The sequence below is a fragment of the Cetorhinus maximus genome, chromosome 3 (genome assembly GCF_964194155.1).
Source record: "Cetorhinus maximus chromosome 3, sCetMax3.hap1.1, whole genome shotgun sequence".
NCBI lineage: Eukaryota > Metazoa > Chordata > Chondrichthyes > Lamniformes > Cetorhinidae > Cetorhinus > Cetorhinus maximus.
Window position 1 is genome coordinate 100,417,106 of NC_135881.1, and position 22,835 is coordinate 100,439,940.

Genomic DNA, 22,835 nt, shown 5'->3' on the forward strand with positions numbered 1-22,835 from the left:
AATATCATAGGTTAAGTAGTGATCCTCAATTGATTTTAATTTTGTGTTGTCCAAACCACAATTTTCTTCAATGTAGAATGTGATCTTTAAAATACTAAAGCGTACTAATGTGTGAGGTTCGTGCATTGTACCTTATGCCAACTACTATGGAATTACAAATGAATAACAAATGCAGAGTATTCACTCAAATGTTTTTGCAATTAGTAATAACATGCATGGAAGTAAAATAATAAACCAAAGCACAATTAATTGACCTTAATACAAAAATAATCTACAGTAACTTGTGAAGAGCATTGTTTCATTGTCTAAGATTGTACATTTTAGGGCCCAGCTGGTGAAGAAGGTCGTAGTGGTCCCCCTGGTGCTGCTGGCCCAAGAGGTCAGGCTGGTATGATGGGCTTCCCTGGTCCAAAGGGTGCTACTGTAAGTGACACAATTACATTTTTATCAGTAAATAAATTCTAAATTACAAAATATTTTGTTTTAACATTTTCTGACTAGCCTTTACAGTTGGTCTTTAAATATCATTTTTCTAAACTGAAATTGCTTAGATGATTTTTAAATAAGTTTTTCCTTAAAAACGTTTGATATTTTATGAACTTAAACATATATATTACAGACAATTTTGCGGCGTGTTCTGAATTTTAGCTTTGATGCTCAAAAGACAGCTTTAGTTAGACAAATATAAGTGATTGGAGGTTGATTCCACAACTAAATAGATGCAAAAGATGTTGACTGGGATTTTCCAGCCCCGCCCTAACAGGACCTGGCACTGGGGATGGGCAGCCTGGCCAAGAGTCCATTGATTTTCAGTGGGACCGGAAGATCCCAGTGGTCGGCAGGGCCAGAAAATCCCAACTGTTGTTTCTCTTTAGTGACCGATACATTTAATTCATCTGTGGTTTAGATTGTGCCTGAGTGATATATCCATGCCAGCTCCCAGCATTTACATAACTAAAATCGGCTCAAAAAGCTGAATGGCAGAATTGGTAGCCCGGGCAATATAAATCCAGGGGGCGAATATATGGATGCCAGCTCTCACAGTCTCATTGCCAGAAACCATAAATGTGAAAGCACCTTTAGCTTCTGCTGCACTAGTTCTGCAGCCAAGTATTGTCTGGTATTAAGCCCACAAATTTTGGTTCAGAAACAAGCCTTGTTAGTCGGGTTAAATAAAATATAAGCTAGTTTGAATTAATTTAGATGAGTTCAAACAAGATTTTACAAAATTCCAAAGGTGAAAAAGCTTGTAATGGGGTCATAACTTATTCTTATTAATATATCTGTTTTATTTCCCAGGGTGTACCTGGTAAGCCTGGTGACAGAGGAAGTGTTGGCTCTGCTGGTCCAAGGGTATGTTCAATGCCATTAGTTCTTCTGTATAAGTTTCAACACTATTGCTTATTTAATGCTCCGTATAAAGTCAATGCATAATAAACTCAAGGATTTTCCCAGAGACCCCTACCTGAGGACCAAATGGGGCTTCAAGCCCCCACTTGCTGGGAGCAAGACGGTGAAGAAACCTTCCCAGAGGCGGCATCCTAATTGCCTGCCTCTGTGTTCACCATCCAGTTAAAGACTGTGGGCAGCTCCTGAGGCTGCCAGCCCAATCAGAGGACAGGCAGCAGAAGAGCTGGGCAACCCCACTGGGAAAGGTGGGTGCTGCTGATGTTGGAGATCACAAGGGTGCCTCAACATGGAAACCAAAATTTAAATGAAAATTTCAGAGGGGCCAAGCCTGTAAGTCTGTTAACGCAGAGGAGAAACCATTCCAGCTAGATCATTTGGCCTTTCCTGCTGGCAGTCCCCTCACTGGGGCCGGGGGCCATTGGCTCTGATGGCCCCCTGACTGCTCCAAGGTGTGTCTATTTCATGAAGCTGGTGGCCTCCGCAAGTGGTGGTTGGAGGTTCTGCCATCAGCAGTACTGCAAAATCAGTCCTAATTGGGACCTTGTTTGTAAATTGGGTACCAGCCTCTGTTCAGAGAGCAGCCAATCAGGCCTGGGAAACCTCCCGAGTGGGGATGAGCGTGTAACCACCCCTCGCAGCCACCCCGCTATTTTCTCAGATCCCCCATCTCCAAGCCGGTCATCACGGGGCGAGAAAATTCAGCCCAATCTACTTCATCACTTAAAGTAAGAGTGTGCTTTTTTAGAACCATTTAAGTATTGGAGCTGCTGTTGTGATATCAGCAGAAAAACAACTTTTTTGCATAATGCTCCCCTGTCCGTTTTTAACAGAGGGTTAAACAGTCTTAAATGAAAGAGTTAAATCCTGCAGTAAGATAGCACAGAACCATTGTAAGGAACCTGTAAGTGTTCAACTGCTAATATTTATAATAGTGCTTTTCAGCCTTTAATGCCTGATCTATGTGGACTATGTAACAAATTCCACTAATATTCATGGCTTTCACTTAAAGATAATTTAACTGCGTGCACTAGAAATGCAAATACAGGAAGTATTATACGTTGACTTCAGTGGAAAGTAAAATTGTGCAGGCTGTAAAGCAAACAGGCAATTCTTGTACACAGGTCAGTGTACATTACCTCCATCTCCCACAGCATTGAAATTCTCCAATGAAATATTAGCATTCAAATTTTAATGTGTCTTCTGAAATTCCTTTCTTCACTGTTTTATGGAGACATCAATTGATTTATTTCAAATAGGTTCATGGCTATACTAAAATGGTGGAGGGAAGAATTTTAGACAATTGTATTAGCATTCATATGCAATATTTCATCATATAATTCAAAGCTGTGGTCCTATTAGCCTAAAAAGGTGAACTCTCCCTCAGCATTAAGCCACTCAGACAACTAAAAGATGATATTTTCAAAAACAGGTAACTAGACAATACACCATATTAAAAGCTAAAGTGAACCTTCAAGAGGAATGTACTTAAGAAGAAGTGTAAGAATATTGATTGCAATCAAATGGTAGTGTGATGTTCTGTAAGACAACCTGGTAAAAAAAATTATATGCAAGGGGCTTACATTTTAGGAGCCTATCTTTCTTCAATTACTCACAAGAATCATGCACATTATGTGGGAACTTAAGAAAAGAAATGATTGAATGCAAATGGGCAGGAAGTTACCAAATAATACGAGGGAATTTCAAATTTGACCAGAAATGGATATTGAAAAAGCAGTGAATCCATTACACCCACCTAAGGCCACAATCCCAAGGCCCCAATCATTTTCATGTTCTGGCCTTATTTGAACTATGCAAGCGAGTTGCAGGAATGAAATGGGCACAGGTTATCGATTTCAGACCTTGGAAAATTGCCAGCTTCCACTCAGTGTGGTCCTCCTGATTTTACATAATTTTAAAATAAAAAGTAACTTTTCTTGCCCTTTCTATGAACCAATCGTTAGGCCCCTCAATGTCTGGTAGAGCTCTAATTAGTGTGTATACCTCACCCACATTTATATTAGCATTACAGTCAGAAAACCGGATTTACACCTTGAAATAACCGGTTGTGGATGAGAGAGGCAGGACACCTATTTCAAGTTCTGCCTGAAGATTGAACCAGGTGGACAAATTGTTGTCCAAAATATTCCTCAGGTTTTCCTCTGCTCATCACTTGTTTCCCAGGCAAGGAAGGGTACAGCCTTTGTTGAAAATCGCTCCCCAATGTGAGAGAGAAAGCAATTATTGTTAATATTTTTTGATCAATTTCTCTTAATTAAAGTTTCTTTGAAAAATACACAAAAAGCAAAGGCTAAAATAAAAGATGTCATTTATTATATTTAGAAAAATGCATAAATCTGTATATGATTCTCCATTTCTGGAAAAAGATGTAGCAATAATTCCTGATTCTCCAATAAAGTCAGTATTAGAGCAGCAGGGCACTGTATAGGATATAGAGTCACAAGAGTTTCCAAAAATGGCAAACATAAAATGTAAGTTAGTTGTTTGTTCTGAATGTTAAAATCAGTATGAGGAATACAGACATGATAGTAAGTCATGTTTATTGATGTAAGTAATATCACAGACAGGATTTTTTTTCTGACTCCTTTGTTTTTCAGGGTGCACCTGGCAAGGATGGTGAAGTTGGAGCACAAGGTCCTTCTGGTGTTGCTGTAAGTAAATAATTACAAACATAAAACTATATGACAGGTTTTGGATACAAAACTGGGCCTTAAAATGATGCTGTATGAATATTAATTGATGAATGCTTAATACTTTGTAATTCCTTTTTCTTTACTTTAACAAAGGCTTTAGCCAACTTAAAATAAGTGGGACAACGCCTAGACTTAAATAATGGAGAGAAATTGGATATAGTGTATTATATTAAAGTGCTTGCATGCTAATAGACTTTAATTTGAAAATCTTAGTTTTTATAAAGGCTGTTATTTCAAATCTGCAAAATGTTTTCTTCGTGCAATTTTATACTGGTGGGTGTTACATTGCAGCTAAACTAATAATAAACATATGTAACTGACTTATTAAGATTTATGCGATTGGAAGTTTTAAATGACAATATTATTGCTGAATAAATTAATTTACTTCTTTTGATTACCATAAATATTGTATATACAAATTTGACAAGTTAGATATACTTATCACTCAGTAATTTGATCAGATAAACAACTTTAGTGTTGTTATTATTTAGGGTCCTACGGGTGCAAGAGGTGAAACTGGTCCATCTGGCGGTTCTGGCTTCCAGGTGTGTATCTGAAATTGAGTATCCTTTTTATACGAGATACAATAGAATAAGCTTGTTGAATTATCATACTTCCCTATTGAACAACAGAGTAAAATGAGACTTTTAAATAGATAAAGCAATCCTGAACATTTTACTATACAAACAGGTTGCAATTGATTGGTGTACTAGTCTAAATTTAAAATAAGTGGGTTTTGTACAAATAATTGATGTTCATGCATTTTGTGCTAATGTGTGTCTTACTGAAAGCACACAGTTTAATTTCAGTGCAAATATGTCCACTTGTATTTAATCATCTTTTCCAAATTTTATATTATGGCTGACTGGGAGTTGTTAGAGTCACTTAATTCTATTGTGTTAGAATTACCTTGCCAACACTGAATTAAGGAAATTACAAATATTCCATTGCTGCTGGAGGTAAAAGAAACCAATACTGGATTTGAACCTACAGCAAGTGGTTGCAGGCTGCAGTTAGCCAACTGTGACCTTTTCTATCTATCTGAAGCTCCTTTAAAACCATTAATTAAATCTTAGTTCCCCAGGGATGTAGTATTTTGTGTTTTGCCAATAAAATAAAACATGTATTGTATGTAAATGTCCTTCTTACATTAAAGCAATTTGTATTTGAAATGATAATACAGGGGCATTTGCTAACTATTAAATATGGCTGAGGATTGAATAGCTGAGATTGATAAGATATTCTCTTAGCTAAAAAGATACATTTAAAAGATCTCCCATTTCATTAACTCTAATCATAAGCAACATGTGCTAATTTCAAGTCTTAAGGGTAGAAATAGTGTTAATGATATTAATGTACAAACATTTAACATACTCATAACAATAAATGGATTAATTCCTCTGTAAATATTAGAAGGAAGAAGTTGGTATAAACAAGTTAAGTAACTCATGCAGTAACATGTCCAGCAAAAATTTCTGCAATTTATGTAAAGTTTTTAAAATTTGGTGTAATTACTGAGAAGAATGTAGTATGAAGTAATTTTGCAAAATGTTTTTTTTAATTCTTGGACAATTAAAGGTTTTATAAATGTTATAAATAATAACACTTGTCTAGTCTGCCAGCTGCACATTTTCATAAATAATGTCTCTTTTATCTGGTATTGTAATCACAATGTGCTAATGTAAAGCATTTTATTTCTGTCATTATAGGGATCCCCTGGTCTTCCTGGTGCAGCTGGAGAACCTGGTAAACCAGGTAATCAGGTAAGGCAGCCAATTATCTGTCCATTCCAGGAGAGACAAAATGTGAGAAATAATTTGAGTGGTCTATATGTTTGAACTTGAATAATCTGAAATGTCTGTACAAAGTTATGCCAATATGAACTTTGAAATAACAATACTACCCCTACCTAGTTTATTGAGCAGACATTGAGCAGAACAAACCTGCCAATGGATTTCACTGGATGTCCGTAGCACTTTAATGTTCGGACCTCTTTAAAATATTATTTCTATACAAACATATATAGAAAAAACTTATCTGGGTAGTTTTTTGAGCAGCCTTAAATGGTATATTTAAGGACTAATGGTCTGGTCGCTTTACAGCAAGTTCTATTGGGTGGTGGTGGCACAGTACATGCGCTATGTGTTGCAGTATTGAAAGTGCATCAGATTCCTATATATGTCATCAGACCCCAATTTGAATAAATTAATGAGATTCCTGTCTACTTCAGGCAGGTATGGCGGCCCACTTCAAAATCTTGACAGGCCAGAGATTAGCAGGATAAATGCTACCACCACATCCACACAGAGAAGCGGAGCTACACTGAGAACAACATTTGCCTAATTACCTCCAATAGCTTGATTTAATTAACAAATGATGCACCGATAAATCACCTTTTCTGCTAGTCTTTATAAACTGAACAAAGTTGAAGGACAATTATGCTTTCAAGTTTATATATTTGTCCTGACATAAACTGTAGCAGTATTCATCCTACTGACATTTCATGTATATTAATCTTCATTGAAAGTATTTGGAATAGATTTTCATCTTCAGCAGCTGGGTGGTAACTTGATGAGGCAGATCGCATGCCCTTTATAGAACTCATCTGATTTCCATTGCATTAATTTCAACTAAATTAAAATCAGGTGGTTTATGTAATGGGCAGACAATCCACTTGGCCAGTTACAACCCAGACAATAAAGATGGAAATTTACCCCATATTTTCAGCATTAATTCCAGCTTTTTGAGCTGTACGTGATGAAATCATAAGACCAAAGGGTTTAAGGATTTATTACAATAGCACTCAGAAAAATCTTCACCATCATGGTGAAATTTAAGATATTGCTTTTTTTTTGTTACAATTTGTACTTTATAATGCATTGCGATGTCAAAATATCTTACTTATTACCATGTCATTTCTCCACAGGGTATCCGAGGTGATACTGGTAGCCCAGGTGTCGGGGGCCCAAAAGTAAGTTTAAGTTTCTACTGAACTTTAGAACTTTCAGTTTGGTTAATTTCATAAGATCATGATTAAAGCATTGTGGTTCATATTTTCCTTTTTTAGGGTGAACGAGGTCTCCCAGGTGAACGAGGTTCTAGAGGTGCCCAAGGTCTTGCTGGTTCTCGTGGTCCCACTGGTGCTCCTGGTACTGATGGTGGAAAGGTATGCTGAAAGCAAACAACTCTGTTGAACAAACGATGCCATTTTAAAAGTTCTTTGAAAACAAGGAAGGTGCTTGGTTGATACCTTGAAATCTAATTACAGACATCACAAATGTGCAATTGATGTTACCCAAACTCGCTCAACAGCTAATTAGTGAATTCCTGGTAGTTTTATTTTGAAATTCTAACAGAACATTGCCACACATTGATTGTTTCCCTCCTAAGTAGAACTAATTATAAAGCTCTATTGTAGTTTGTTTTACTTTGAAAATTATAATATTTAGTTTGAATAAATCATAATATAGATCATTATCAAACCATAATAACCTGGGGTAAGTAAATCACTTATATTTTTCCTTCTGTCTAAAAATCATATTAAATATATTCAAAGTCAGTATTTGCAAAGGATTGTAAATGGCAATTTATGTGTATACTTTTAACATGCACAAACATTAGGCAGCATTAAATCGTTCTCTAATACCTAATTAGATGTCGCTGTATTTTGCACAAGCCTAGATATTTGATTATATTCTATCAAGTTTAGGTCAATTGTGAATTCACAAGAGTAAAATTAGGTCAGTGAGGGGCCATCAAAGCAAAAGGTTCATGCCCAAAGCCAGGGCCATGAGGCTGAAAGGTCACACTCATAGCCGATACCAATTCTTTGGAGGGGTTTCCCTCCTCTACCAGCCTCAGACTTCTTTGTTTACTACATTTCATTCACACTTCTGAGGGCCCTCGTGGTCCACCATCACCATCAGCAGCGCCCACTTCTCTCAGTAGGGTTGCTGGCCGTCCACAGGTGCTGGCCTTCTGATTGGTCCTGCAGCTTCAGAAACCCGCCTTCCATTCTTACCTGGAAGTCACCACCCAGAAGATCACGCGGGAGTGTGAATTATAGACCGATGTGGGATGAGGACCTGGAGCTGGTGCCTACACCTGCAAATAATTTATCACTGGATTGATTTGATCAAGGAAATATTTACAAGGAAACATATATCACACAATATAAAGGACCATAAATAAAATGCATTTAAAGTAGAAGTTTAGACTTAGTGAAGTTTTGTTTTCTCAGTTTCACACCAATACTATACTTGTTTATTATAAATCAGATATTAAAGCCCAAACTGTCTCCTAAATGAGAGTGTGGAAACTCTCCCAGTGTGCCTCACTCCGCTTTGTTCCGGTGTCAGCTAGCCCCTGATGTTGGATTTTGATCACATTCCCATTGTAACTGCTGTGTCAATATGAAGTGAAAGCACTTTGCACTGGGGTTGCACCTATAATCTCCAGGGGGAATCAAATAAAAACCATTCGCACATGATATTTTCTCCCTCATTACTGATAATATCTTCTCACAATTTAACTATTAAGTTCTTAAAATATTTTTAGAGTAGCTGACAGGAATATTTCTAGGAGACTAATTATCAATATTCAGCCTATGCTTTGGTATCAATTCCTTGACCTTCTACAGTATTTCTTTGAAATCATTTGATCATATTTCAAATATGGATTCAAAGAGGGTCAAATTTGCATTCTCCAACTTTTCTGGCCTAAGATCTTCAAATTTCATACCTAAGTTGTGCTGGTAATATTCTGGATGTCATATTGACCTTTAGGGCAGAATTTTCCCAGCCCCCGGAGACAGGTTTGCAGGCGTGACGGAGAGTGAAATCAGAGATGAGTGCATTGGGTCAGTGCCCCAACACTTTCTCACCTCTGGGTGGTCATGCTGGAGGTGGGGTCAACACAGCACTGGCTACCCGCCAAGCAATGGTGAATAGTCAAATGGTCCAATTAAGTGCCCAATGGAGGAATCAGTGGATACTCTGCCAGGATCTTCCTGGTATCAGAACGGACCGCCAATAAGTGCGGAGCCGGGCATCTCCATGGAGACAATCTCCAGGTGGCAGGGCAGTGGGAGGGTCACCAAAGCAAGATGTTTATGCCCAAAACCAGGGCCATGAGGATGAAAGGTCACACTCACAGCAGGCACCAATCTTCTGAAGGGGTTTCCCTCCTCTACTGGCCTCAGGCCTCTTTATTTTCAGCATTTCATTCATGTTTCTGAGGATGCCTTCATCTTGAGGTGCTCTCACGGACCCCTATCTCCTTCAGCAGTGCACACTTCTCCCTGTGGGGCTGCTAGCTGTCCACAACTGCTAGCCGTCTGATTGGACCTGCAGCCTCAGGAACCTGCCTGCCATCCTTATTTGGAGGTCACAACCCAGAAGATCAGGCAGGAGTGTGAATTACAGACCAGTGTGGGACTAGACCTGGAGCTGGTGTCGACACTTGGAAATGGTCTATCAGCAGAAGATTTTGCCCTTAGTTGTCCAGAGAACACACTTGAATCTGGCATTAGTCTCCTTAAATATGTTGGGGTCTTACGCTGTTAACAGGATTTCTTAGAAAGGTATCAAAGGGGCTTTCAGTGCTTTAAGTGTGGTGTTGTATTAACTAACTCTCAGAAACCTTAAATAGTTGATTTTTATTCCTTATTAGGGTGAAGTTGGTCTTGCTGGTCTGCTTGGTTCACCAGGTGGCCAAGGTGCTCAGGGTATGCCAGGTGAGAGAGGTACTGCTGGTTCTATTGGCCCCAAAGGTGAAAAGGTAATTTGCTTTTTTATATTATGAATCTATTTTTAATCTATCTGAAAATATCTCAATGATTTCCCTTTTTAAGGGCCCCTAGCTGATTTGTGGTGTAGGCTTCTGTAGGGCTCTCTCCTAATACAGTGCGCCACCACCAATCTAAATAAAAACTGTTGAAATTTACATGTGTTCTGTGCTTCATACAAGAAGCTTTATAATTATAGCTCTCTCCATGGTCAGAATTTTATGTCCCGTGGGCGGGCGTGTGCCCAGCCCGATCGGGCGTGAAATCGTGCGAGTGTCCCGACATCAACACACACTCGTGCGATACTTCGCTCGGCAGGTGTGCGCAAAAGTTGGAAGCACGCCTGCTGACGATTAAGAGGGCAATTAAGCCCACTAACCGCGCAACTGTCTGCGATTTCTCGTGGCCTGTCCAACCTTATGGTTGACGGATGGGCCAATCGGCCAGGCGGCCTTTGCATTTTTCATGAAACCTCGCCCAAGGGCGGAATGAAATCTCCACTAGGAAATAAAATAAAAATAAATATCTGGGGATAGCATTTTTATGAGGTATGCTTTCAGGTGCTTGATTGAGATGCGTGGACATTTTTTTTTGCAGCTTTTTACAGCTTTATTTCATTATTTGCAGGTTTGCAACTCCCTGAGGCAGCTGCCTGCCTTCAGGGAGCTCTCTCAAAGCAGCCCCCCTCTTCCTGCCCCTATCCCGGCTGCGCTGAGCTTTTCAGCGCATGTTTCACGCCGTTAATTGGGCAGCCAGTGTGAAATTGCGGTCGGGGGCCGATCGCGACAGCCCGTTTCCCTGCCACTCCGGGGCCCGCCGATGGTGTGCGCCCGACCACTGAAAAATTCAGGCCTATATGTTTCTATCATTTAGTATTGATTATTTTTAATGATTTAAAGGATACATTGTGATGGAAGTAGAAACAGGGCTACTTCAGCTCATGGCCAGAGCAATAGGTATTCTACAAAAAAGTATAAAATTAGTTTAAGTTTTAAGGTAATTCTTTGAAGAATTCATAGAGATATTGAGTAACAATATGGGTTGTTGTTTCTTATATATGCACCATCCTTTATGTAGTCTAACTCGTCATGCATATTTTTATAGGGTGAGGTCGGCCCAGCAGGTCCCCTAGGGAGTGCAGGCATAGATGGCCCACGGGTAAGTGTTCCATAATTTTCTGCATAAAGTTAAGCTTTTAATATTGCTGCGCCTAGAAGTACACACCAATGTAAGCTTGATCTTATAACCTTTAACCTTAACTTTCATACTGCTATTTTATAGGGTGTTCCTGGTCCTGCTGGTGCTCCTGGTCCCAGTGGCCCTCCTGGTGATAGGGTAAGTTTCTGAAAGGTCACATGCACAATTATCAGAATTGCTGTTCTTTCTATTAATATCGCCATCACTAATTTCATTGTTATCTTTTATTACTGACATAAATATCACCATTATTCTAATTAGTGTTACAACTCAGATTTCCTTCTCATAATAGTTTTCATCTCTACCATCATCAACTGACTTACATTTTTTTTCCGCAGGGTGAATCTGGTTCCTCTGGCTTCTCTGGTCCAGCTGGTCCTCGTGGTGCACCAGTAAGTAGAAAAAACGGGAACAAGTGGTAAAATAAATTTAGACTGAGTTCCTGTATTGTTTTCTTTTATGTTCTTCTAAATATCTTATCAATTGTCGATAATGCAATGAATAAAAAGTCTGTTGTAATTAACAGTAATAGAAATGACATTTCAATCAGGCTATTATTTGAGAAGGAGCATGGACAATAAGATCATTTGGTTTGAATTTCCTCTGCCTAGGGTGAACGTGGTGAAGCTGGTCGTGCTGGTCCTGCTGGATTTGCTGGTCCACCTGTAAGTTTAAATACTTTCTTTTATTTTATTTTAATTATTTTCATTTCATTAAAACTATTTGCCTATTTAAAAAAAATCGTACTCTTTTCTTCTTATGTAGGGTGCAGATGGACATTCTGGAGCCAAAGGTGAGAAAGGTGTCAATGGTGTCAAAGGAGAGCTTGGCTCTGCTGGTGCTGCTGGTCTACCTGGTCCCGCTGGTCCTGCGGTAAGTATCCTAACATAAAATCATTAGAGTAAAGAATAATTCTACCTCAGTTCATTGACAGTTAATTTTCTCTTTATACATTTAGATCATGGTTTAAGACAGTAGAAATCATCTGGCATAAAAATGGTCAGTGATGTGGCTTAATGCATCCCTGCCCAACTTTCTGCTGCCGCCCACTACTATTACTGTAACTAAAGTAGCGATAAACAGGAGGAAAGTCCTGAGTGAACTGTCCAAACTCTAGGACAGTTCTGGTCATCTTTAAGATATCCTTGACTGTGAGGATGAAATGTTAGCTGAGATTATGATCCTAAGGAGTAGTTTACGTTGAGATAAATTGTTGAGATGCTGAAGGGCACAACTTACTTTAATGACAACATACTTGCGCAGCATATGATTTAGGCTGATGTCCAGACAAACATTTAATTTTCTTATGCATGCCTCGAAACTCAATCTATGTCATTTACCCTGTGATAAGTAAGGAATAAGTAAGCAATATTGGTGTCTGTAGGGGAGCCCTTGGTGATGCATGGCGTAGCCGTGTGAAGGCTGCCAATACTCCATTCATCCAGAGAGGCTAGGATTTCCTCTCCAGCGCTATTATTAGCAGAGGTGCAGTGGGCAGGAATTCCACCTACCTGTTGGATTCAGCGCTGACCCCAGTGAACTTTCTGCAGTTAGCTGAATGGAAATATGTTAGGGGGTCTCCCTATGGCACTGACAGGTATTCTTGGGAACTCATCACTGGGACATGGCAGGAAACAATTGTTGCTACAGAATTGCAGTACCTGAAGCAGTTTAAAGAGCCAAGCAATATTCCCAACTATTAGTGTGCCGCTGTCTCCACTCAAATACAAATTTCATTACTAAGGAACATAAGATTGAACATCCTTCTCTCCATTAAAGTTCCTGCTGTGGCCATTTAAACATTTTTGCTCATTACTTACACTTTAGCTTGTCTGTTATTAATACAAAAGTATCATAAGCTATGATGGTAGAAGGTGCAAATGCAACTAAACTTCCAACCTTGCTTTCCTTCCAATCAACAATGATACAGCACACAGGCTTAATATAATCGTGCTGTGGAAGTTCACCGGGAGGTGACCATTTACTTATATAATTCTAAGCTGTTGACAGCAAACTAGCTGCATATTCAGTCAATAAAGCCCCTTGCAGTTCATATGGAGCGTTACATTGTGCATACGGAAACAAATGGCAAGAAGCATGCAGCAACTCCTGTACCTTTGGGAAATATGTTGCCCTATTGGTGCTGCTGGTCGATTGAGAAAGGAATTAAATTACTGGCATGGCAGAATAAAATATCTGCCATGGCTGTGATGGATCTGAGCATAGAAAGTTAGTTGACACTGAATATATCTGCAGTGCTTGCCTGGAATGCCTCTAAGGCACAGTAATTCCAGTGACCATTGCTGTCACTGGCGTGCTGTGTCAAGATGTACTGTTGGCCTTCATTCAGCGGATGATTGAGGTCTCTAAGAACCTTGCAACTTAGCTCCAGCTCTACAAGGAACAATATACTTGATGCTTCAGGTTCTGCCTTCTGCATTAACTTACTACACAAGCTGCCCACTGTCATTTTAAGCTGCTCTTCCTGGGCCATTTGTGATGTAAGTGACACACTGAATATAATTCCACTTCTTCCTTCAATGCTTTCAAAATCATTGCTCACTTGTCCAATCTGCTTTTTTCTGAGCAGAGCAATTACAAAAATCAGCATTCAATCCACCACATATGCAAAGCAATAACATTGCAAAAATGCACAAATTGGATTTGAATCGCCATTAGGCAATCATTACATGTTAAATAATGTTACCACAAGGAATCAACAAGATAATGCCTACTGGTCACTTCATGCTGGGAGTCATGTTGTAACATACAATGAAGATAGGTAATATGTGCTCTCTGCAGCACTCAGGAAATGACTTGCTTGTAACTATCTTGTGCATTATTAGTTATCACAGCAGCCAATTCTGTGCTCAGTTATTTGCATTTCTCTCCTTAGGGTGCTGGTGGAGCTGCTGGCCTGCAAGGACCTGTTGGTTCTATTGGTCCATCAGTAAGTTGAATAATAATTGTACTACAAATACTGCATTGAGTCGAATGGATCTATAGAGTTTAGAAATATAAGATTTCATAGAAAACCTAAGACCTAATGCTGTTCCTAATTCCGATGATCAACCTGAGAAAGGTGGCTTGGAATACTTTCAAAAACTGCTTTACTTTTTCTAGGGTATGACAGGATTCCCAGGTCCAGCTGGTAGATCAGGCACTCCAGGTCCAGCAGTAAGTATATTTTTCTAATGTTGAGTAATTAACTTTGACACTGTGATGAAGCTGATGCAGAGCATTCAAGTGGCTCAAGTTAATGTTAGCAATAATATCTGTCTTCTGGTGCATAGGGCAATATTTGTTTCTTCAAACAGTAATAACTTTAGGGTTTGGTGCGATGAATAGCAAAGGTAGACTAAAGGTTCATGTTGCAAAGTCAAAACCAGTATCCATTATACCTCAGTACATGAATGGTAATTCTGTGTTTAATTAATAAAGATTGGATCTGAGAATAATTAGGAAAGATAAGTTGATTGACTATTTCACTATTTGCAGCTATCCTCAACGTTGTGTTCAGTTAATTCACCAGTATCTCAACTCTCAACCAATAGGGATAGAGTTACAGTCACAGAGATATTTGTTATAGAATGCTTCCTACCTCTCGTGAATTTTATCTTGGGCTAGACTGCTAGCTTAATTATCAAAAAAAAGAAGCTATCATGTCAGGGTGGAGGAAGGAAGGAAAAGAACAGGAGGAGCAGGTGCCAATATCATGTTTCTTGTCAAAAAATGAAATGCTGCAGACACTCGAAATCTGAAACAAAATCAGAAAATGCTGGAAATACTGGGTAGTTAGGCAGTATCAGTGGAAAAAGGAAGGTAGGATTAACATTTCAGCTCCATGAGTCTTTGTCATTTATGATGAAGGGGTAAACCTGAAACATTAGCCCTATCTTCCTTTTTTCACAGATGTTGTCTGATCTGTTCAATGTTTCTTGTATGTGCCCCTTTTTTTTAATTTCATGGTTCTTGTTCCCTGCTTTAATTATTCCTTTTGTTAAATAATCATGGATTTGACCATGCAAATTTAAGATTGTTTTAATACCACATTGTAAAGATCGCTAGCATTTATCTTTTGACATTATCTTGTCCATAAAGACATCTATCTGAATATATCCCACCAAAGCTCATACAATAGCAGAGGAGACCATGTGTGGTTTTTGGCATGCATATTCTGAGTATACATCATATAGTAGACCTTTGGAGACTTGTTTTGGCAACAAGGAAAAAGCATGCTTTATACAGTTTTTTTTATTAGGGAATTAACAATAGAAAAGTTGTTATATCAGGAGGCATTAGAAGGTGTAATCAAGAATATAAATATTGGTGATTAATGTATTGTACTTTCATAGGGTCCTCAAGGTCCACAAGGCCCCACTGGTCCATTTGGTAATTCTGGCCCACAAGGTCCAAGAGGTGATTCAGGTGCACAAGGTCGTTCAGGTTCATCAGGTTCTCCTGGCCCAATTGGTGCACCTGGAGACAGAGGTCCATCTGGTGAATCAGGCCCTGTTGTAAGTTACTTTGAACTTAGTAGTAAAATAACTTTATAATTGGTGTATAACTTTATAATTTCCATTACTCCCTTCAATGAACATTTTTACTTATGCATTTATGTTAACATTTCTGTACAGGGTACTCCAGGCCTTCCTGGTCCTACAGGTTATCTTGGCATAACAGGTATAATTGGTCTTCCTGGTTCAAGAGGCGAACATGGTCTTCCAGGTATCTCAGGTGCAAATGTAAGTATAACAGTTTTATCAAACAGTATCTTCTGAAATAGTTAACAGTTAGTTAAGCAGTGCCATGGTTTGTTCATACTTTCCATGTACCTGCTTGGAATAAATACAAAATACTGTAATATTAGCTCAAACCAAACTTTCAGAAATTTTGCATGAAGTGATAATATATTGAAAACTTGAACGTTGTTCAATATTTTTATTATTCAGAAACCTAGGTAAATGTTGAAAAGAGTAAGAAAGGAAATAAAATAAATCAAGACTCCTCCATGTTGCAGACCAATTGGAAGAAGCATTGAGAGCGGCAAGGGTGCTGAATGTACTCTGGGTGGAGGACTTTAACATCCATCACCAAGAGTGATAGGGGAGCACCATTACTGACCCAGCTGTCTGAGTCCTGAAGGTGTATAAAATTATGAGGGGCATAGATAGGGTAGACAGGAAGGAACTTTTTCCCTTGGTGGAGAGATCAATAACCAGGGGGCATAGATTTGAGGGGCAGGAGGTTTAGAGGGGATGTGAGGAAGAATTTTTTCATCCAGAGAGTGGTGGAAATCTGGAACTCACTGCCTGAAAGGGTGGTAGAGGCACAAATCCTCATAACATTTAAGAAGTATTTGGATGTGTACTTGCGATGCCATGGCATACAAGGCTATGGGCCTAGTGCTGGAAAATAGGATTAGAATAATTAGGTTCTTGTTTGACCAGCACAGACTTGATGGGCCGAAGGGCCTTTTTCTGTGCTGTAGACTTCTATGACTCTATGGGCAGAATTTTCTGCCTGTCGGGCGGGCGGGCCCAACCTAATCACTGGCGGGCGCGGAGCCAATCACCGCCGGCAAAGCGGGCCGTGCCACCATTTTACATGGGCGGGCCAATTAAGGCCCGCCCAACGTAACGTCTGCCAGGAAACACTATGCACTTCCTGTGCGGCAGGGGGGAATCACTAAAAGCGAGATGCGCACGAAAGAGCACACATCTCCCTGAGGCTAAGATTAGCCTCAGGGAGATCGCTCCAACTTTTAAAACTATTAAACATTGAGAAAAGAAAAATCCCTTACATGTCCCCTCACGTGACAATGTCACATGAGTTGGGACAAGTTCATAATTTACAGAATAACTTTATTACAATTTTTAAAACCCTGCATGAAACCTCATCCCGCTGCTGAATGAGGTTTCATGTTTTCTCTATTTGCCGCCGGGGCCCCTGGCCGACCCGCCAACCTTATGTTTGGACGGGCAGGTTCTTTAATTGGTTAAATGATCCTCTCAATGGCCTCAATTGGCCATTGACAGGTCGGTGGGCGGACAGCTGATTTTGCTGCGCCCCCGCCTTCCTGAAAATTTAAATAGGGCGGGGTGACATTGGGAGTTCTGCCCGACGTCATCCCGCGTCATTTTACGCATCGGCAAGTGGGCCCCGCCCCCTGCCCGCCGACAGGCAAATGCCGCCTTCTGATTCTTAAATGGTTAACTTGGGAATATGGGATTTCATGTGGCCCTAATGGGTAAATTATGAATCTGCAGCTCTGCTTTTCTCTCTATTCATTTGAATGGATAGAAAATCAGGGCCGCAGGCCTGGAATTCCTTGAAAAATACTCCTTGCGTTCCTCTCCGGGAATTCCTAAATATGGAATCACCCTTTATGGTTACTCCTTCTAGAACATTTGTTTCAGATATGTTACTGTTACTGTTATTATCCAGAACAGAAGGCCCACATTTTTAAAATTGTTTTGAACCATTCTTGTATAAGTCAATAAATCAATCTGAAGTCTCAATATTAAAGGTCAGTGTAGCTTTTTCAGATACTTTCAATATCTGTAGCATTGGAATTTGTAATTAAAAGGTGTATAAAAACAATATTCCACAAATTTAGCAATCAAGGGATAGGTTTTTTAGTACTATGCATATTCAGGCTTTCACTAATAGGCATTGGCAGTAGGCAGCTATTTCTAAAATTTATCCCTTTAAGATACAAAATTTCATTGAGGTGCTATTGGTCTCTCATTATAACTTTAACAGAGGACTGACAAGAGCCCATAGGAAAGTGTGTAATTAGCTGTTCAGCCATTTCCCTCAAATTTCTTGTGGGAGATATGCAGAATTTCGATAGAATTGAGTGCTGGAATACTGTTTATGTTTATGAAGTATTTCACTTTCCATATGAGATGGTCTTGCTGAGACATTTCTTCTACATTTAACTTATTTCTCTGTTATTTATTTCTAGGGTCTACCTGGTCCAACAGGTCTTATAGGAGCTCCTGGACCCCGTGGTCCAGCTGGTGCAGTTGGTCCTGGTGGGCTGACTGGTCAGCATGGTGAATCTGGTCGTGATGTAAGTGAATGAATAGGTCACTACTGCCAATGTTATTATTATGCATGTGATATCCTAAACGAGTAAACTATACATCATTAACTGGTCTTTTCTCTTCCTTTCTTTTGCTTTTAAGGGAAACCCTGGTAGTGATGGTCCTCCTGGACGTGCTGGAATCCCCGGATCTAAGGTCTGTGCACCCTAACTTCTATCCTCACTAAAGTTATAGGTCTTTGGCCTAATATCACATTAATACTTCTTCGATGATTAACTGGGTTTTTTGTTTCGCTTGTTTTCAGGGCGAACGTGGTGATCCTGGTAGGCTTGGCTCAGCTGGTTCGGCTGGTCAACCTGGTGCCCATGGTCACGCAGGCCCTGCTGGAAAGTCTGGCAATCGTGGTGAGGCTGTAAGTCTACAATTTTATTTTGCTTTCAGACAAGGACGTGTGTAATAGTAGATTTACGTCTTACATTTTGTAATTTATAAATAAAAATAATCTTTTGTTTCCTTTTACATAAGGGTCCTGCAGGTTCAACTGGTGCTGTTGGTCAAATTGGTCCAAGAGGTCTTGCTGTGAGTACATGTTCAAGCAGCTGTAATATTATTCATATTGAGAGGGAGAAAGGTTAGATGATTTAGGATTAATATGTATCCCCCTATGCCTAGAGAAGTCACAGGTGCTCTGGAGAGGAAAAGGGTTGGAGAACCCACTATGTTGGGTCTTAATTGCATGGGGTTTTCTGGAGCTTTTCCAGAGGAGCAGAGCAGGATCTGCATCTATGATAAGTCACAGTTCCAACATTGACATGATCATGATGTGGGAATGGGCATTTCCAGCTTTCCCACCTCATTGTTTTTTGCAATCTTCAAAAGATATCCACTGCCACTGGGCTTTGCACCAGAATTTCTCTCAAGCTGCAGGACCTAGCAAGGTAACAAGGCCCAGAAGGGCCAACAGGCGAGTGCCTTTTGTACTGCAGCTACGATTGGATTTTGCCTCAGGAGCTTCTTTCTGCTGTTCTCTACCAGCAGAGCCTGACAGCTAGGCACAGAGATATTGCTTCTGTTTTCGCCCACTACTTCTAGAATTAGGGCCCGAGTGGGGGCCTTTCTTTGTCATTTTGTTCTAGCTCTTTCCCATATGATATCAGCAATGAAGTAAATCTATTCTCCATTTTGTAGGGGCCACAAGGTCCTCGTGGAGGAAAGGGTGAAACTGGCTTTGCAGGTGTCAGAGGCCTGAAAGGATTAAGAGGACCTGGTGGTTTACAGGGTCTTCATGGCCTTTCTGTAAGTAATTTCTATGATTCTTGAATCTTTCCCCTATCGCCACCCCCGCCCCAACGCTTCACTTTTTTCTATCATTCTCAGTACAAAACTGGTTGAATTCCTTTCCTTTATAGGGTATTTCTGGTGAACCTGGTGGTCATGGCCCTGCTGGTCCTTCTGGCCCAAGGGTAAGTAAATAAATACCTACTTCAGAATTCTACTGACCAGTCATTTTCAATTGAGAGCAGTACACTAATAATGAACTAAACTGCTGTATTAATTCCATACAGGGTCCTGCTGGTCCTTCTGGTCCTTCTGGTAAAGATGGTTCGGCTGGACATGCTGGTCCTATGGGTCCTGTTGGTCATCGTGGACGTCCTGGTGATCATGGTCCGTTGGTAAGTTGAAATTTTATAAATTTCAATAAGTTTCTTATAAATTCCCTATTGGATTCCGTGGTGTCTATCTTTTATTGATGGCCTCTAGAAATGCTCTTTCTCACAAAAGGAAACTTTCTTCCTGTGTCCACTCTGCCAAAAGCTTTCATAACTTTAAGTACCTCTATAAGGTCACCCCCAGCCTTCCTTTTTCAAGAGAAAAGGAACAGAGTCATCAATCTGATATGCACACCCATGCATTTCTGGCGTTGGAGGAGGATGGTGTGGTCAACCATTAAAGGCCTCAGACAGATCAAGAAGTGCGAAGAGGGATGGTTTACCTCTTTCACTGTCACCCAGAATATCATTTGTAACTTTGCTAAGAGCTGTTTTGGTACTATCGTAGGGGCAGAAACTTGATTGGCGTGGTTCAAACATGGAGTTCCAAGAAAGAGGATAGAGGCAACAACACAACCAGGGACTTTGGAGAGGAAAGAGAGGTTGGAAAAGGGGTGGTGGATGCAAGGATGGTGGGGTGAATGGCCTGTTTTGTGAGGAGACGGGTGCTGACGGAAGATTTAAAGGAGAGCAACAACCCCTGAAGAAAGAGAACCATTAAAAATATCGGCTATTTGCATATCCCACTGGCAATTGCAAATCAAGCCCAAAATTTCTGTTTGTTCAAGGCAGAGTAGGCACTCTCTCCCCTATTAGGACACACTTGACTGACATCTGTCCAGAGGACGTAGGCAAAGATTAACAAGGTTAAGGCATGGGAATCCTGAGTTGTACCCTTGGGTATTGATGGTGCTTCACCAACTAAAATCATAGTTTGTCAGGACTGAGCCCTCTTCCCCGTTCCCGCACCCCCCGCTCATCCATCCAAATCACTCCATCCACAGATCATGGCTTGCATGGTAAACTAAGATTGGAGAAGGAGGATTTTCAGCTTCCAATGAACTAGGCTGACTGGACAATAATGATGCCCTCGAATACTGTGGCTTTGCCTTGTTCAGGTATTTAATTACCAAGGTACCCACAGAAAGCTGAACTTCTATCAGCAGACATGTCATCATGGAACCACCTGGACCCAACAGGGACTACTGACCTCTCTCCCTCTACTTTCCACCCCAAAGGAGGCAATTACTAGTTGGTAATTAGACAACTGACAAGTATGAGTTTCAGTTAATTCTAAATTCTTCTATTGCTGAACATAGAAAGCAACATTTCTCTAAATAATTGAAAATTATCTAAATTAATTATCTAAAACCTTTGTGAGGAGAATTGTATGATGATAGTAGAGAATCGCATACAAGTAATTTGTCACATAAGAGGAGTCAACTGAAAATAGGAAAATTACTTCTAAACCTTGCCTTTTTTAGGGTCCTCCTGGTCCACCAGGCCTTCCCGGCCTCGCAGGTGCTGCTGGCGGTAATTACGAAGTGAGCTACGATCATGAGTATTACAGGGCCGATCAACCAGCTGCAGTAAGAGAGAAGGATCTTGAAGTTGATGCCAAACTGAAAGTTTTGACCAATCAGATTGAGAACATCCGCAGCCCCGAAGGCTCAAAGAAAAATCCTGCTCGCTCCTGTCGTGACCTGAGACTCAGCCACCCAGAATGGAAGACCGGTATGTTCATGTACAAAATTACTACATGGCTATCAGTGTTTTTCAATTTTAAAAAATCACTAAAAACACCATGTAGTAGGCTGTGTAAAGACCAAGAAGGTCATAGGGTTAATCTTTGATCCGTGCTGAATGAACTAATTCAGCCCCTGGGGAAAAGTTACGATTGGCTCCTGTCTTCAACCTAGGGAGGAGAAAAAAATAGCCAACATTCTAATTCTCAATTCAGTGATCCCTGCTGGAAAACTGGATAAAGACGTAGACATCCGATGAGGGGTTAATTAAGTTTCACTAGGATGTCTCCAACTTTGAGAACAATCATTACGTAGCTCGCACATGATTAATGGCCAGTTGAGCAAGATGCCAGGGGACTGCCAACACCTATGAAATCAGAATAAAGAAATACATAGACCTGAATTTTTCAGGCGGCAGACAGGCTCGGCGGGAGTGGGCAGGGGTGATCACGGAGCCAATCGCTGCCCGCGATAAGCTCCGCGCCGCCATTTTACGCCAGCAGGCCAATTAAGGACCGCTCAGCATAAAATGCAAGCAGTAGCGCTCAGTGCTACCTGAGTGGGCAGGGGGAGGAGGAAGAGTCGGGGCCAGCACTCTTTCGCACATGCACGCAAAAGAGCCCTTCAATCTCCCTGAGGCACAAAGCTGCCGTATTTCGTATTTAAATGAAGGGTTTTTGAAATTATTAAATAAAAGGTTTAAAACTTTATTTAAACATGTGCCCTCATGTGACTGTGTCACATAAAATGGGACATGTTTTTATATTTCAGAAATTTTTTTTATTTATTTAATGAAAGCTTTTGGAAACCTCGTCCTGCTCATGGATGAGGTTTCCTAAAAAATGCAAAGGCCGCTTGGCCTTCTCGCCTGCCCGCTAACCGTAAGGTTGGACGGGCAGCGTTAACAATTATTTCAATTACTTTATTAATGGCCTTAATAGGCCATTTACATATCGGCGGTCAAGCAGCCGACTCCAGCGCACGCCCGCCGAAAGAAACATCGCAACTCAGCGCGATGACGTTGGGACGCACGCCTGACATCATCACACGTCATTTTACGCATCGGCATGTCGGGCCCACCCCCGCATGCTGACTGAAAAATCCTGCCCATAAAGTAAAATACATTTAAACGTCAATACTATCTCCTTCGAAGGAAATTACAAATAAAAATTATTTTGTGTTTATTCCCAATTAATACAGAAATAAAATTAAACATTTTGGATTTTTCCACTTTATTACATTCTGCAACTTTTAGTTTACAAACTGTGAATTTCATATCCACTTATGAAAAGTATATTTCAGATTTGTGCACTTGCTTTGTAAGTTTTTTTACAGAGGTCCAGCTCTGGCAACAAGAAACTATGCCTTATTATTGTATGCTCCCA

General features: G+C 40.2%; 1 protein-coding gene across 2 annotated transcripts in view; it reads left to right on the forward strand.

Moving 5' to 3' along the window:
* col1a2 (collagen, type I, alpha 2) overlaps window positions 1-22,835 on the forward strand; it is a 53,969-nt gene that overhangs the window by 28,137 nt on the left and 2,997 nt on the right. For both annotated transcript variants that reach the window (XM_078538759.1, XM_078538760.1), the window contains exons 25-49: window positions 325-423; window positions 1,300-1,353; window positions 4,026-4,079; window positions 4,613-4,666; window positions 5,831-5,884; window positions 7,048-7,092; window positions 7,189-7,287; window positions 9,792-9,899; window positions 11,011-11,064; window positions 11,188-11,241; window positions 11,442-11,495; window positions 11,715-11,768; window positions 11,869-11,976; window positions 14,000-14,053; window positions 14,227-14,280; window positions 15,459-15,620; window positions 15,741-15,848; window positions 18,074-18,181; window positions 18,297-18,350; window positions 18,460-18,567; window positions 18,681-18,734; window positions 19,344-19,451; window positions 19,565-19,618; window positions 19,721-19,828; window positions 21,190-21,439. In XM_078538759.1, the coding sequence (XP_078394885.1) occupies window positions 325-423; window positions 1,300-1,353; window positions 4,026-4,079; window positions 4,613-4,666; window positions 5,831-5,884; window positions 7,048-7,092; window positions 7,189-7,287; window positions 9,792-9,899; window positions 11,011-11,064; window positions 11,188-11,241; window positions 11,442-11,495; window positions 11,715-11,768; window positions 11,869-11,976; window positions 14,000-14,053; window positions 14,227-14,280; window positions 15,459-15,620; window positions 15,741-15,848; window positions 18,074-18,181; window positions 18,297-18,350; window positions 18,460-18,567; window positions 18,681-18,734; window positions 19,344-19,451; window positions 19,565-19,618; window positions 19,721-19,828; window positions 21,190-21,439 (2,113 nt within the window). The remainder of the gene's footprint in view (window positions 1-324; window positions 424-1,299; window positions 1,354-4,025; window positions 4,080-4,612; window positions 4,667-5,830; window positions 5,885-7,047; window positions 7,093-7,188; window positions 7,288-9,791; window positions 9,900-11,010; window positions 11,065-11,187; window positions 11,242-11,441; window positions 11,496-11,714; window positions 11,769-11,868; window positions 11,977-13,999; window positions 14,054-14,226; window positions 14,281-15,458; window positions 15,621-15,740; window positions 15,849-18,073; window positions 18,182-18,296; window positions 18,351-18,459; window positions 18,568-18,680; window positions 18,735-19,343; window positions 19,452-19,564; window positions 19,619-19,720; window positions 19,829-21,189; window positions 21,440-22,835) is intronic.